General features: G+C 48.6%; 1 protein-coding gene across 2 annotated transcripts in view; it reads right to left on the reverse strand.

The window, feature by feature from the left end:
* Window positions 1–17,269, reverse strand: part of LOC147717891 (cell adhesion molecule CEACAM5-like) — a 145,783-nt gene that overhangs the window by 79,860 nt on the left and 48,654 nt on the right. The window contains exon 2 of one of the 2 annotated variants that reach the window (XM_086924661.1): window positions 7,928–8,251. The exons of the other annotated variant lie outside the window; for it this stretch is intronic. Within the exon in view, the coding sequence (XP_086780787.1) occupies window positions 7,928–8,251 (324 nt within the window). The remainder of the gene's footprint in view (window positions 1–7,927; window positions 8,252–17,269) is intronic. 2 annotated transcript variants of the gene reach the window in all.

The raw sequence follows: 17,269 nt of genomic DNA on the forward strand, positions 1-17,269 counted from the left end.
TTGAGCTAGCCTGTCGTGAGGCAGGTCTGCCTCACTTTGTAAGGACTGGGACAAGGAGTACCTTAATCGGGGTAATGAAGCTTACTGGTAAGCAACAAAACATTCATAGCTGTCACTCACTGGGGAGCGCTATCCATTGCCTCTTACAGATTCTCACATACACAACTCTTCACTAACCCTGCGTATCACCTCTCACAGACTCCAACACACCCAGCTCAGTTACTCAGGGGCTGTTTCCTCTCATAGACTATCACATACACAACTGCCTCTCAAGACTTTCTTCTCAAGCTATCCACTCACAGACTCTCTCATACCCAGCTGTCTCTCAAGGCTGGCCTTTAAAACTCTCCACTCCCAGACTCTTACTTACCGAACTGTCTCTCAAGGTGGGTCTCTACTCACAAGGGGGGACCCAGGGAGAGCCAGGCGCGAGCTGGTCTTTCCCTGGGTGCGTTCGCGCGAGAATCATGGAAGCAGGTGGGGTTGATTAGGGGGCTAGATAAGGGGAAGTCAGGTGGCGGTTGGGAACTGCGTAGCGGGAGGCAAGGGAAGGGAGGTTTTGTTTTGCGGCGCGCGGTTTTACCTTGGAAGTTGGGTCCATGGAGGAAGCGGCGGAGGTGCGGAGGGCCGTGCAGACTCTCTGTGAGGCCGGGCGTGAGGACCTGCTGCGGCCTGGTGTGCCGGCGGAGGCGTGGGTCGGCCTGTCCCGCCCCCCTCGCAAGGCTGCGGAGGGTGTGTCCAGGGCGGTGTCGGCATGCTTGTCCCCAGGCCCAGCGGAGGAGGAAGACGGCGAGGCGGCCATGCCGGCGGCCGTGTCCATGCCGGTCCCGCTTCCCGCAGCTGTGGAGCCCCCGCCGAGTGTCCCGGGCGCCCTCCAGCAGGTATGTGTTTTACCGTTACTGAGTGCTGGTTTGCGCGGGGCGCCCGGGGGGAGGCGGGGGCGCTCGGTGTGCCGGCAGGCTCAGCTTGCAAGCGGTCTTGCTTCCGGGAAGTCTGTGAAGCCCCAGGCGGGTCCCAAAGCAAAGCGGGGACGGAGCCTGGACTTAAAGGGGCATGCTCGGTCTCCTTTCCCTGCTGCTGAGTATACGGACACCTCACCTTCAGTGGCTGTCTTGCCGGATGTGGTTTCCCCTTACCTATGGGTCAATGGGCAGTGTTATCTCCTCTCCCCTGCCACACCGGTGCCTGGCCCAGCCCCCTCCCCCACTCATGGTGCCTCGCTCCAGGGATGTGTCGACTTTGGGCCCCCCACTGCTGCGCTGCCTGTGTTTTCCCCCACTGGGGCTCCTACCCCGGCCACTGGTTTGGACACCGCAGGTGCTGTGCCCCACACGCCGCCCCCCCCCGGCCACCAGGTCCATGGCCCCCGGTGCGGCTGGCCCCCACACTGCGCCCTTGCAGCCCCTGGCTACTGGTGGGTTGGGTCTGGATCAAAGGGGGGCGCCTCCTGTTCATAGTCAGGCACTGTTCCCGGTTCCGCGGGGACAGCCAGGTGTCCTCCAGCGTGGGCCTGCGACTGGGTCGGGTGGTGGCTCTGGTTTGGCGTCGGTTGTTCGGTCCTCGAGGGGTGCTTGCATTGCCGCTGTGGGGGGGGTTGGTTTTGCGGATTCTTCATTGTCTGGCTTGAGCGGTCGCAGTTTTCAAGCTGTGCCTCCGGCTGGGCGGCTGTTGGCTGGTTCTGCGGGCCCCGGAACTGTCCCTACGGCTGTTTCCAGTGGTGGGCTCACGGGGGAGTTATCTGGAGCGGATATCTCTTCTGCAGTTTTGCGTGAGCGCAGCTTTCAGGACATTGACTGGCAGTTTTATGATGGGGGAATTGGTGATGGGGCTCTGCCAAGTGGCAGTACACAAGTTGCATTTTCTGACGAAGCTTTCTATGCGAATTTTCATGATGATGATTTGGAAGAAGGGGAATTGAGAGATAAGGATGTTGGGCTTTTGGCAGCACGGGCCCAGAGGGGCGGGCTGGGGCAACCCCCTGTTTCTCGTATTTTGCAGGAGTCTCGTGCGGACCATGCAGCGGTGCGAGAGGCAGTGAGGTCTGGACCTTCTCATGGGGATCGTGTTGATGTTCAACAACAGTCGGCGCAGTTGCCAAGAGGTAAGGATGGGTGGTGGGCCGTGTGGAAACCAAGGGAGAGTCTCCCTGTTAAGAGTACAAGATCAATTGGTACGGGTGATGGGGTTGTTGGTGAGCGAGTCGCTCTGGCACCGAGGCTTGAGCGGCCGGTGATTTTGAATGTTTCTAGTGTGCAATCTTCAAGGGAAGTTTCTACAATGGGGAGTGGGGTGGCTGCTACCACACCTGTTGCGGAGGATAGTATCCTGCCTAAAAAACTGCCTTATTCTGGGGTGGGGATGCCTTTGGGGTCCCATTTGTCCGAGAAAACGAAAAATCACATATGGTCTGGTGAATTTGTGGATGTGTTTCGGCTTCTACATAGAGATGTCCAAGCTAAGGAAGGGTCGAAGGAGGAGGAATTAGAATTGGCTCGGAGGCCTCGAGTCCCGAAGTCGATCGAGAACTGGACTTCGGCCTTTCTTATTTATGCCAGCGTTTATTGTCAACGTCATCCGGGTAAGGCGGTAGACATGTTTAAATATGCTGATGTCATACGTAAAGCTCACAGTTATTTTGGAGGCTTTGCCTGGTTGTCGTATGATGAGGAGTTCCGGGCCCGTATGAGTGTTTTTCCTGAGCGTTCATGGGGTGAGGTCGATTCAGAATTGTGGCTACAGTGGATGGCATCGGCTCACCCGCCCGCTACGACCCACACGGCTAGCGGGCAACCGGTGCATTATCGGCCCTTTCCATTTCGCCCCGCTCTTGCTGGGGCGGGGGTGTGGGGCAGAGGACAGTCATCCTCCTCTGGCACGTGCTGGCATTTTAACAGGGGTTCCTGTAACCGACCAGCTTGCAGATATAAGCATGAGTGTACGCAGTGTGGGGGGCGACATGCGCTCACCCAGTGTTTTCCCGGACAGCGCTTTGGAGATCAAGGGAGGGGTTCAGGGGGCAGGGGACAACCTCAGCACTTTGTACATAAGGGCTCCTACTCCTATTAAGCAGGATGTTCTGGATCTCTGGTTGGTGGATTATCCCGATTTTGAGGCTGCTAAGATTTTGTCTTGGGGTTTCAGAGTTGGGTTCCGGATTGGTTATCAAGGTCCCAGGGTGGGTCGGTGGTCTGACAATTTGAAGTCTGCAAAGGAGAGCCCTCAGTTTGTGCGGAAGAAGCTGGATGCCGAACTTGCGGCGGGTCGGATTGCTGGTCCTTTTCTGAGTTGCCCTCTCCCTGACTTGATCATCTCTCCCCTGGGTGTGGTACCAAAAAAGGCGGTGGGGGAGTTTCGCCTTATCCATCACCTGTCATGGCCCGAGGGTGCATCCATTAACGATTTTATTGATCCAGCTGACTCAACTGTCACTTATGCTTCCGTGGATGATGCCTTGCGGCTCGTTCGCACGGCAGGTGTTGGGGCTTTGCTGGCGAAGAGTGACATTCAGTCGGCTTTCCGGCTCCTGCCCATCCATCATTGGGATTTTAGTCTCTTGGGCATGCATTTTGATGGTTGTTTCTACGTTGATAAGGTGTTGCCCATGGGCTGCTCAGTGTCATGTTCCCTCTTTGAGACCTTCAGTAAATTTCTGCAGTGGCGCTTCACTTTTGTCAGCGGCCACGTCCTGGTCTGCCATTACCTTGATGACTTTCTTTTCATTGGTGAGGGTCACTCTGGGCAGTGTCAGTCGGCTTTAGCAATCTTTCAGGCTCTGGCCGAGGAATTGGGCGTTCCTTTGGCGCCGGATAAGACCGAAGGTCCCTGTACATCACTGACTTTCTTAGGGATTGAAATTGATACCATGACTATGATGGCGAGATTGCCTGCGGCTAAAGTGCGAGAAATGTCTGATTTCATCCGACTGGTGTTGGGGGAGCGGAAAGTAGTTTTGCGGACCGTCCAGAAGCTTTTGGGGTACCTCAATTTTGCTTGCCGGGTTGTTCAGGCGGGCAGGACGTTTTGTAGACGTCTGGGCCTTTCAATGTCCGGCGCCAGCCTTCCTCATCATCGGGTGCGCATTACCTCCGCTGTACGTGCCGATTTGACTGTCTGGCTCCGTTTCCTGCAAGATTTCAATGGCGTGTCCTTGTTTTTTGCAGACGAGGACATGGTGTGGCAAGTGCAGTTGTTCACGGATGCGGCGGGAGCTCACGGATTCGGTATATTTTGGGAAGGTCGTTGGTGCGCGGCCGGCTGGCCTCTGCACTGGAAGGAACAGGGTCGCAGCATTGCGTTTTTGGAGCTCTTCCCGCTGCTGGTCGCTTTGTGTATCTGGGGGGAGGAATTCCAGAATCGCTCAGTCTTGTTCCATGTGGACAATATGGCCATAATTCACCTTGTTAACAACCAAAAGGCTCGTGACTTGCGTGTTTTGAGGCTCTTGCGCGCATTCATGTTGCGGTGTTTACAACTGAATATTGTCTTTAAAGCGCGGCATGTTCCTGGAACCTCTAATTGCATCGCTGATTCTTTGTCTCGCTTTCAGTGGTCCGAATTCCGCAAATTGGCTCCTGGGGCGGACCTGGAACCAACGGCGATCCCACAGTACGTATGGGACCTGGGGGATTGAGGGTCCATCATTTGGTCGAAAATTCAGTGGCTGACTCCACACGGCGGGGTTATGTGAAGGCCTGGCATGAGTTTCTGCAGTTTGGAGAGGAGATGGCGGGGCCGGTCAGGGCCGGGTTATCTGATGAACAATTCCTATTACAGTTTGTTTTACATTTAGCGGACAAAGGCCTCTCTCACACAACCATTTCTGGCAAGTTGGCTGGGGTTTCTTTTTATGGGCAACTTTGGTGGGGGAGGGATCCTGTTGGGGGGGTGTTGGTTCGTAAAGTACTGAAAGGTTGGGGCAGGCTTCGGGCTGGTGGTCAGCAGCTTCGGCAGCCTGTGACTTTTGATTTGCTTCAGTTGCTCTTACCACAATTGGAGGTGTGCTGCCATGATGCTTTTGAGTGTGCCAAATTTCGTTTGTGCTTTGTCTGGTTATTCTTTGGGGCATTTCGGGCCTCGGAATTGTTGGGTTTGCGGGGTAGAGTGGGTATGACCAGCAGTGAGGTGGTGTTGGAACATGACAGAGTGCGGCTGTGGCTGCGGATGTCCAAAACTGATCAGATGGGGAGGGGTAAGTGGGTGTTCCTGGGTAGGAGTGGTGTATCTGCATGTTGCCCGGTGGGGGAATGGGAAGTTTTTGTGTCCTCTCCCCATTTTACCCCGGGGACAATTTTTTGTCATGCTGATGGTAGCCCTATAGTTGCACCTCAATTGTTGGCTGTATTACGCAAGGTTTTGTTGGGCCTGGGGAGGGATCCTTCTCAATTTGGTACCCATTCATTCAGGATTGGGGCGGCGACGGAGGCCGCTAGGTTGGGGTGGGATTGGTCCCAAATTCGACGTATTGGACGTTGGCGCTCCAAATGTTGCGAAAAGTATGTGAGAAAATAGTCCACTTTTGCTTGTCTAACATTTCTTTTTCTCCTAGATCCTTGGCCCTCAGTCGCTGGATCCAAAAGGAGGGTGTGGATACTGGGGCACTCTTTTGTTAAACGGGCTGCTATAGCCGCTGCAAATCAGCTTTGTGGGAGATCACTTGGTTTAAACAGCCTGACGCATGAAGTCTCCTGGCATGGCACGGGGGGAATGCGCTGGGGCGGTCTTTTCCCCGCCTTTGCTTCTTTGGTTACGCAGTGTTTGGGGGGCCCTCCGGATCTACTGGTGCTGCATCTTGGGGAAAACGACTTAGTTCCTCTCTCTGGTTTGACTTTGTTAAAATTAATGAAACAAGACCTTGAAGTCATCAAGACCACATGGGTGAGCACCATGCTGATATGGACTGAGTTTGTGCCTCGTTTGCAATGGCGTGGGGCGAGGAGCCATTCCGCCCTGGAAAAGGCACGACGCAAAGTGAATATTTTTGCGAATTTTTTGTCACCATTTATGTATCTACAGTTTGGATCATTACCATTTAAAAGTCTCAGAACCGCATTTATTCTGTGAGGACGGTGTGCATCTGTCTTCATTGGGCATTTCCTTTTACCTTCTGGAGCTCAGGGATTTGATTAGCAAAGTTCTTCAGGTGCAGTTGTGGTGTGCTCCTTCCTTTCCGCTTTTAGGTGGGGCAGGAAAACGCTAAAGGTTTTCCTGGGTGGCGGTCTTTGCTAGTGGGGTGGGCAGCCTGGAGCGGGTTGGCCATCCTGAAGGGTAGCTCGTTGGGTAATACTAGGGGTAGTAGTCAAGAGTTAGTTTCGGGTTTCTGGTAGTTAGGATGTTTAGGCTTACTGTAGAGTTGAATTTATGAAATAAATAAATAATGAATGTGGTCAAGAAATTTATGATGCACCTGTCTTAAAATAAAGTGGCCTTTCTTGCTCCTTAAAGAAGTGTGGACAGTGATTTCTTGCGCGAAGGGGGACCCAGGGAGAGCCAGGCGCGAGCTGGTCTTTCCCTGGGTGCGTCGCGCGAGAATCAGGGAAGCAGGTGGGGTTGATTAGGGGGCTAGATAAGGGGAAGTCAGGTGGCGGTTGGGAACTGCGTAGCGGGAGGCAAGGGAAGGGAGGTTTTGTTTTGCCCCACCCACCCTCCCTTTATTCATTTAGTTTGGGTTTTTTATTTTGCGGTGCTCTAGGCGCTGCTCGGGTATTAGGGCTTTGCCACTCTTAGGACAGGTGTCTTTGTTCTTTTAGGAGGCGGTTTTTGCTAGTGGGGTGGGCAGCCTGGAGCGGGTTGGCCATCCTGAAGGGTAGCTCGTTGGGTAATACTAGGGGTAGTAGTCAAGAGTTAGTTTCGGGTTTCTGGTAGTTAGGATGTTTAGGCTTACTGTAGAGTTTAATTTATGAAATAAATAAATAATGAATGTGGTCAAGAAATTTATGATGCACCTGTCCTAAAATAAAGTGGCCTTTCTTGCTCCTTAAAGAAGTGTGGACAGTGATTTCTTGCGCGAACTTTCCTATACCCAACTTTCTCTCAAAGGTGGGCCTCTACAGCTCTTCACTCACAGACGTTCATATACAGTTAGTTACCTGTTACAGTGGCTCAGTATATTTTCTTGTGAGACACTCCCTCATATGCAGCTGCCTCTAACTTTGGGTCCCTCTCTTCTCACACACTCTCATATACACAAACATCTGTCTCTGTTCCCAGGCCCTGCCCGGCATCTCTTCCTCTGTCAGCCTCTCACACACGCAGTTCTCTATCTTGTCACCAGACACTCTGTCTCTTCCACAACACTCTATATTTCTATCTTGCTCTTGTATTGCACTCAATCCCTCTCTTGCAAATTCTCACATAAGCAGCTGTCTCCCCTGTTAGAGACTCTTGCAATCACTGCTGTCTCCCAGGGAAGGCCTCCATCTCTTGTCTCCAACACTCACTGATACAGATTGGCCTCTCTCTCACTCTCCCTCCTTTTGCAGACTTCCATCTACCTGTCTTTTGTTGTGGCCCTGACTCGCTCCTCTGACATTCGCATCTCTTTCTCTCTTCCCCTCCATATCTCCTCTGACATACACAGCCCTGGTGTCTCTCTTTATCTCGTCTCCCCCATATATCATCTCCCACCCACCGATGTCTCTCTTTTTTCTTTCCTAATCTCTGTCCATCTCTCCTCTCCCATGCAGAGATGACTCCTGCGCTCTCTCTCCCCTCCACCTTTGCTCACAGATGTCTCTTCCTCTGGATCTCTCATCTCCCACACACTGACATCTCTCTTTCTCTCTTCCCCTCCATCACTCCTCTGCAGTACGCAGAAGTCTCTTTTTCTCTCTTGATCTCTCCCTGTCTCCCCTCTCCTACACACAGATGTCTCTCGCTCCCTCTCAGGGACACAATCTCTTATGGCATTCCTTCCCAGTGAAGCCCTCACCGTGACTGACAGACAGGTGGACGCCGCTGCTGGACTTGTTGTCTTCGTCGAAGCAGTAGAAAGTTCCAGAATCATTCACTCTCGGATTCTGCAGCGTTAATTCTCGTTTGTTGTTTGAGACCCCGAGGCGGCCATGGAAGGTGTCTTCGGTGTCCAACCACCGTGGGTCGACAGATGACCTGTAAATGACCGCCTCCGTGGACCCGGTGCTGACGCAGCGGGGGTAGCGGGGCGCCCATCTCCACTCTCGCACCGGGTCCTCGCTGTCCAGGGGGCAGGAGATCGTCACTTCATCGACGCCGGCTCTAGCCTTCACCCAAGACTCTGAAAGAGACAAACATGGCCGTGACAGACGAGCCCCTGCATTGTGGGGGACCTCATGTTAAATACATTTTGGGGCCAGCCCAGTTACAATCAGTATATATAGCACCTAAACCTTTTCGACCCGAGGATCCCTTGACCTATTGGCCATTGTTCACGGCTCCACATTATGTTACATTTTTTTGTGTGTGAGGGTAATGTAAGCCCGACCTCTGGAGTATTTCCATTTTATTTCCTGAAAATAATTGGCATGAAGCTGACGAAGGTATTATAATCATAGATGTAACAAAATAAAAGTATAACAGTTGATCAATGAAAAAAACATGAATCGGTTAGGTCAGAAACAAAACTCCTCACCACTGTGGTTTGCATGTGGATTTTTTTAAACAATTTTTTGGTTTTCAAAATGTGCCACTTGCATTGGGTGCTCTCCTACAGATCCTTTTAGTTGTCAAGGAGCCACTTTTGATATATAAGATTGCTTCTACACTAATATTATAAGCCATTTGTCCACATTAGTACGCTTTTGGTGTTCTATATATATTTAGCATTTCTCTCATATCCCTTCTCGTATTGATGTCAAGGTCGCTAATTAGTTCGCACTTTTAATGCGTGTTACAATTTGAGAACTCTGCAGCTAAGGGGTTGAACTAGACAGAGAGCTACCTTAGTATGTGTAGGACGCAGCGCCCTGGCCTTGCCGCGTCACTTGTGAAAGGTTGCGTCAGGTGCAGACAGGATGCTCACCATATGGTTAATGTGCAGGCCCATGTTCACACCTGCACTGACGCAGTGAAACAACAGTAATGTGGCGCACACTGCATCCATTCAAAAGTACAGGGCAGAGCAAACTGGGACAGTGTCCCGTATATATAATGCAGGCCCAGGTGACCATTAGTTTGTAATGTATGCAGTTTTGAATTGAAACATTCTCAGGTGCTATGAAAGAGGAAATGACTGTACAACGGAATGTCAAGGGTAGTAATCTTGAGATACACTAACGAACAGTGGGGCATATTATCAAGAAACAGTGTTAAAATTAGAGAGAACATGGGCTTCTACTGGAATTCTCTACGGCATATTATCAAACCCATTAGCGCCACTTTAGCGGCAGTTTCCTGCCGCTAAGGCAGCGATAATCTTATCTCCGTTCTTGATAATATGCCCAAGTGTGTATAGAGGAAGAATAGATTTACTATTAATAACTCCACAACTATTTACCTTGAAGAATATATATATATATATATATATATATATATATCATCAGGGTACAAATATGTGAAGTTATCTATAGAAAATCTAAACTTACTTCCCTTTCGATATTGTGTCCTTCGATATAGAGTCCATGATAGTTGGTGCTATCGAGATTCCTATCCCTATATTCTGGGGCGAACCTTAGAAAGTCAAAGCTTTCAAGAGGCTGCATTGTGTTTAAATTACGGCTTCCAGATTTAAAGCCATGGAAGCAGGCATATATTGGCAATGCCTGTTTTTTCATTTGAAAGTCTGCAGGGCACACCTCTCTCTTCTCCATGTGCCCAGATTAGGACTCCAGCACTCAGGGGCGTGGCTTGCGCGCCGGCTAGGAAGGACGCCTTTCCCGTGAGCTCCGTACTGGGACTGTTTCGCGGATGCCGTGAGAGCACTTTTCTTCGTTTCTGGAACCCCTGTGAAGACTACAAGGGCAGCGGAAGGCTCCGTGATCCTGAGGATGCGGTTACCGGAGGAATTCAACCCGCGGGGAGACTCTTCTATCTAGCGGTATTTTCTCTTTCTCCCGTGAAGCGGGCGGCCGCCATTTTGGCCACTGAGCTCGTTTCGCTGTACTTTCTTACCGCTTTGTCTCCCCGGCTGGTTAGCTTGTCACAACATGGCTCATGGTAACTCTTCCTTCTCCTTTGGCGCTCTCATGTCGTTTTTGGCAATTTCGTGACTGTTTCTTGCAATTTGCGCCTCACAATGCTATGTCAGGTCAAGAGAGGATGCCGCCATTTTGAGCTTGCCGAATTTTGAATACTCTGTCACTCCTCTCTCATGCTTGCAGTGTTATCTTCGCTCTGGGTGTGTTGGCTCTACTGCTCACTGCACTTCCTAAATGCCCCATACTATTTCATGTTGTGGAGATGTCCTCTTCGTTTTTAAAATTATAAGGCGATTTCCTGGGCAAGTCTCCTCATAGTTCTGTGCCAACTTCTCAAATCTGCTGTGCTTCATCGTTCCTCAACTTCCACCATTCAGCCTGTCTCTTACAGCCGCGGCCCATCCTATTTGCGGCATACTGAGGGAGAGCCTGCTGCTAATACTATCAAGTTTTACTTTGTGCTGTGTTGTACTGTTTCTCTACCCACACATCACTATTTCATCATGGCCAATGACTCTAAACTCTCTCAAACTGGTGCTAAACAAAAAAGGCCCAAGAATGATCCGCCCTCCCCATTAAGTCTTCCTCCAATCCTGTTTTGGATTCCATCCTCGAGGAGGTTCGCGGCCTTCAACCGTTCATGGTTGCCACTAATGAGAGGCTCAAACAAATTGAAGACCGCTGGGTCGTTATGGAGGGCAAAGTTTTAAATCTGGAGCAGAGGTTCAGTTACATACAGGATGCTTCTACTAAAATTCCACTACTGGAGCAAGAAATCCATAAACTCAAGCTACACACCGAGGATTTGGAAAATCGTAATCGAAGAAACAACCTACGCGTTTATGGTATTCCAGAAAATTTGGAAGGTCCTGATATGGTGTCTTTCATGCAAAAATTTATACGGGATCTTTTGAATCTCCAACCTGCGTCACACCCTCTCAACATTCAAAGGGCTCACCGTCTTGGTCGTCTAAACTCTAATTCTACTAAACCTTGTGGCATCATCTTAATCTTTCTAGAATTCACTGAATTAATGTCTATTCTGAAAGCTGCCAGACTGAAGCGACGACTCCAGTGGTCAGGGCATAAAATTTTTATCTCTCAGGACCTTTCAACTGCGACTAATGCTCGAAGAAAAGAATTCTTGAATCTTCGACCCCTCATGCGTCAACTCAACATACAATATGGCATTCTACATCCGTGCTTTTGCAAGATCACCCATAATGGTCGAACCAGCTCCTTTGATGATCTTCAGAAACTGCATGATTATTTACCGAGCATCTCTCCCTCAACGATGAACACTGCTATCTGAATGTTACTAATTGTTATTTTTCATGTTCTCCTTCTATATAATGTTTTCTCTTTTCATGGTGGTTACTCTCCTCCTTCTGTGACCTATCCTTGACTCTTCTCTCTAGTTTTCATTTATATCCTACTGCTTTCGCTCTCACAAAATTTTCTTTATCACTATTTTTGTCCTGTTCTTTTGGTAGCTCGTGGGGTTTGTCCCCTTTCTGGCGTATCCTCGCTCCAGATGTCTTTCTTGCTTTTCGCTTCTCAGACCAGGCTTCTTTGCCTTGCTCTGTTTATATGTTTCTCTCTTTTCTTAGTTTGCCTTTTCTTCCTTCTTTTTTTCTTCTTCTTCTTTGTTCTATGTTTCTCTGTTCCTATGCGGTCTCTTCTTCAATTGTTTTCTTTCATGACATCCTCTTTGAATCATTGTCAGCCATGTTTTTCTGTAGAGAGTTTTCTGGGAGTTCCCTCCTCTTATGTTTTTTGTCTCTGTTATTTCCCTTTCCGTAGATGTTTCCTTACCATGTGTTCCATTCACGTGTCGCCCATCTCCTTCTCCCCCCATGGTGTGTAAATTTGTCTCATGGAACGTGCGAGGTCTTGGTCATCCTGTCAAGCGTCAAAAGGTATTGTCTCATTTATCTAAACTTACTTCACAGGTTGCTTTCCTTCAAGAAACGCACTGTTCTGATATAGAATCTTTAAAACTGAAGAGACAGTGGGTGGGCAAAGTTGTGTTTTCTCCTGCTGTTCATAAAAAAGGGGAGGTTGCTATCCTTTTTCATAAAGCTTTAAATGTACAGATTATCTCTACTCAAAATGATGATGAAGGACGCTGGGCAATGGCTAAGGTGATTATCCATAACAAGACTCTGGTGTTGCTAAATATATACGGTCCGACACGTCGGACCCTGGGTTCTGGAGCAACATTAGAACTTTGATTTCATCCATTGATTCCCCTAACTTTATTGTCGCCGGTGATTTTAACCAATGGTTAGACCCTTTTTCTGATAGACTTTCTTCTAGTAAATTTCAACCAGATAAATCCCATAACAGTTTTCAATCGGCCATTGCCTCGCGTCCTTTATTTGACTCATGGAAATTATGTAATCCTGATGTGTTGGAATATACCTTTTTTTCTAATGTTCATCATACCCGTTCTAGGATTGACTATATTATGATTAATAATCGTTACTCCCGTCAATCCAAAATTCTGAAATTGGCTCCATCTTTATTTCCGACCATGCCCCTGTTTTTACTTCTCTTGACCTCTCCCTTACCTCTTCCAGATTTAGTCGTTGGAAATTAAACTCCTTTCTCCTTTCTGACCCGATTTTTATGCAGAAAAGTGTGGAGTTTTTTGAAGAGTTCTTTTCCTTTAATATCCCCTCGACACCTCCTTTCCGAACAACTGGGATGCTTTTAAGGCTGCCTTCAGGGCATTTACTATTTCCTATGTTGCTAAGAAACTCAATAGGAAAAAATATGAGGAGCAACTTCAAAAAAATTAAATCCATGGAACATATATATTTTTCTTCTAAATCTCCCTCCTCCCTTCAAGACTTAATTTCTGCCAAAACAGACTTGAATAAGATTATTACAAATGAACCCTGTAACACTCTGCTTAAAATAAAGTCCAAGTTTCATGGTGGCCAAAATAAAGCAGGAAAAATGCTAGCAAACTATTTGAAAGTAAAGTCAGAACGTAACAATATTGGTCCAGTTTTTAGTGACTCTCTAAACAAATTAGCTTATGCGGACGAGGATGTTGCTGAAGTTTTTCATAACTATTATCAAGCCTTATACACTGATGATACGCATCCCTCCACTGTTAATTTAACGTCATTTTTTGCTGGTCTTCCACCCCCCGTCCATCCCAGACGAGTTTGCTCTCTTGGAAAAAGAAATCACGATCCAGGAAGTAACTCGGGCCATTAATTCGCTTAAGAAATCCAAGGCACCTGGTCCTGATGGCCTTCCTGTAGAATTTTATCCCTCTTTCCATACTGTTTTTGCTCCCAAACTCTTACAACTGTTTAACTCGTTTATTTTGGATGTGAAGGCCTCTGGATCCTTTTTGGATGCATTAATTATTATCATTCCCAAACCTGACAAGGATCACTCCCAATGTAAAAATTATCGCCCTATTTCTTTAATCAATTATGATTGCAAAATTTTTGCAAAAATTCTAGCTTCACGTCTTGACTCCCTTATCCCTTGTTTAATTAAAACTGATCAGGTTGGATTTGTAAAAGGTAGACTTGCTGCTGATAACGCCCGCATGTTCTCCAATGTCATTTCCAACAGTAAAAAATTAAAAATTCTCCTAGCAGCCCTGTCCTTAGACGCGGAAAAGGCGTTTGGCCGCATCAACTGGAAATTTCTGTTTCATACCTTACAATGGTTTGGATTTGGTCCCTCTTTTATCTCAATGGTCAAACTCCTTTATTCCTCACCACGTGCTAGCATTTTTGTTAACAATCAATTTTCAATTTTTTTTTCCCTATCAAGAGGTACTAGACAAGGATGCCCCTTATCCCCCTTATTATTTATTTTGTGTCTCGAAACTTTCCTAGAAAGAATTTGTTCTAATCCCAAAATCTCTGGGTTTAAATTGTCATCTAATGAGATTAAATTGTCAGCTTATGCAGATGATGTCTTGGTTTATATGTCAAACCCGGAATCCTCTCTTCCCCTTTTTTGGAGGAGGTCCGCTTATATTCCGCTATATCGGGTTATAAGTTGAACTTGTCCAAAACTGGAGTGTTACCCCTCAATACGCTCTGTTATCAATACATGTTTAATAACACTGACTTTGCGTGGTGTCCCACCAAAATTAAATACCTAGGTATTTGGTTTGCACCTTCCCTGAAAGAAACCCTCAAAATTACATTTGCTTCTCTTACACAGAAACTCCAATCCCTTCTTCAAAGTTGGTCTCCCCTATTTCTCTCATGGTGGGGTCGTTTAGACACGATTAAAATGATGATTGCTCCTCATGTATTATATACTGTCTCTGTGCTTCCATTTAAAATTCCCCTTTCCTATTTCACCCGTATAAATTCTCTTTGCTCCAAATTCTTATGGAATAATAAACATCCTCGTATAGCCCTGCTTAAGCTGATGCGCCCCAAATCGGAAGGTGGAATCCGTTTTCCCAACTTTAAGACTTATCATTTAGCCTTCCTGATTAGACAAGCTTTTTCGTTGGCCTATGATTTTCAAGACACCCCTATACCTGCCTGGGTTCTTCTCGAACGCTCTCTCTTGAAGGATTTTTCCTTCCAGCATACTGTTTTTATGTCAAATTGTTCTTTTCTGACTAAATTCCCTATTTTAAATCACTCCCAAACTGTGATATCCAATGTATTCTCCTCTTTCCTTATGGCTGAGATACCCGCCACCCCCTCTCAACACAATCCCAAAAAGGAGGGAAACCGGAAACAGTTCTTGAAGTTTTTGGAAGTGGGAGGTAGTGACCCTCCCGGCCGTATTTATTAAAACAAAATTTAAAACATTAAACGTTTCGTGTTATGTACAATTTCATACCACATTGCGATGTTTGGCTAACCTTAACATATTCTCTAATACAGAGGTTCTCCTAGCCGAACTAGCATCCTACAAAAACATTCTCTAGAAATATTGAAATTGTACATCCTAACGTTTAAGGGCCAACGGCAAGGTCATAACCGGTGTCAAGATCCCTAACCAGACTTACCCCTCCCACTTGGGAGGGGCGACAGCACGGAGGCTTACCTCAAGTGCAACTACTCCCAATTTCCCTTGACTTGACGGGGGCACTTAAGAACTCGACGCCATTTAAAGGTCGTACAAAGACTCGTGTGAGGTATCTAGAAGGTATCGTAGACCTCCCCCCAACCCCACACAACTTACCGCATCTGCCGTCGCAGATGTCACTGGCCCCGGGAAATTCCCCAGGAGGGGGCTGTAACCCCTCCTACACAGGAAGGGGCCTTGACCGCCTTTCCTTTACTTCCGGCGACCCATCCTTAGAAGGGACCGCCTCCCCATTGAGGGGCCAATGGCCACCTCACCCGAGCGCTCCCATCCGTGTTGGGTGACTCCCACTCATAGGGATCTTCTAATTAGTGCTCACCGATCATGACCTTACCGCCACAGGTCCGGATAGTTGACCGGCTATCCGGACCCCCCACAAAACTCCTACCTAAAGGTCATGTTTTAACGTCATTAACCATGCTAAGAAGTCTCCTATGAGTAACTCATTTCCCACTCGCGACAAATGCACACCATCTCCCAAATACATACTGTCATCGTTAATACAACCATGCGAGATAGAATGCAATGTCTTGGAACGGAACAACCTACTCACTTTGTTATTAAGTTTTCTAACAGAATGGTTCAAGGCAGGAATCGAAAGAGCCCCCCGCCACACTTTTCGTGGGATTATATGAGACCACGCAATTACGCACCCCGGAACTTTCCTCGCCAACCAACTTACAGTGGAAAGCATTGCCTCTAGGAGAAGTCGTCTACCGGTGGTGACCAAATCGTTGCCCCCTAAATGTACTATGACTATAGACGGCGGTGACCTCGTCCGCCCTAACAAACCCTCAAAGAATACCTGAAACTGGTCAATACAGAGGCCGCCTCTTCCGTAGAAGGATACCCTGTACCCGTATTCCCCAGCTACATGAATCATGTCACCTGCTTCGAATACGTCTGCGGCACGCCTCACGTATGAGTGGCCCACGACCCACACCTCCTTTCTCACAGCCGGTGATGTCTGACCGCTGGCCTGGTGTTGGGTCGACTGTATAGTCCGCCCCGCCTCGTAGGCTTGCGCAACTGAAAACCAAACAAAAGACAAGAAGCGTGAGTATACTATTACAGCTTCACAACATGTGTAACCGCACATATCTCTTATAACAATTGGAGGACCAACGCCCCACTCGTTTTACTTGTTCAACATTAAGACCCCTGGCTGTAGCTTCAGTGGCAGCCCCTATCCGAAAGGAATGGGTCCCGAATTCGCCCGGGTCTAGGCCCGCTGCGGTAATTGACATCGCGAGCACCCGCTGAAACTGAAACTTCGTCAGTGGGGTGGCGTCCGCGTGTCTCAACAATGTCCCCCCCCATGATGCCACCCTCCGTGCTAGGTAATCCTCTAAACACTGTACCGGGCACATGGATGACCCGGGAATTCTGCGAATGATCGTGCAGTCTCCCATCCCATCTTGATCGGTCTTGGACCTGGCAAAGGAGACAATCATCGCTTCACCCCTGATCTGAACGTGTTCCCGGCACAAACCCCCCACCACATCCTGTTTGTTCCTTGCAACCAGCTCACTTATCCTCATCGCCCCGTGAAATGCCAGCGTAAAAGCAGCTCGGAACAAACACGTCTCGAACTGAGACGAGCATGTGGTAGGTAGTGTGGCCAGCAACTGGGACAACCTATCCAGACCTATCGGGCGCCTCTCATCTATTCTGCGACCCTCAAGGCGTTGCCACCCACGCAGCGCCCTTTGTACCACAAAAGACGCTGTCGGGTCCTGGATATTATGGGCCCTGGCAACGAAGGAAATGGCAGCACGATGCCTCTGGGCCGTAGCCACCGACTTCCCAGCCCTACGCAAGGACATCAAAAAATGTACCACCCATTCCTCCTGACCCCAAAGCCCCTCTCTCTCAGACCCCAAAAAGGCTAAATAGGCCCGGAACGCCCCTTCATATGCCTTCCTCGTCCTTGGCGCTAGACTCTCTCCCACGAGGTGACGAAGTTCGGGGCACCGAGAGACCAGAGAGCTTCGGGGAAGGGTGCCGGCTCTGGGTCCGCTGAGGGAAGGAAACCCCAGAAAGCCTGCATTTGAAAACGAGACAGTGCA

Source organism: Lissotriton vulgaris, chromosome 5, assembly GCF_964263255.1.
Source record: "Lissotriton vulgaris chromosome 5, aLisVul1.2, whole genome shotgun sequence".
NCBI lineage: Eukaryota > Metazoa > Chordata > Amphibia > Caudata > Salamandridae > Lissotriton > Lissotriton vulgaris.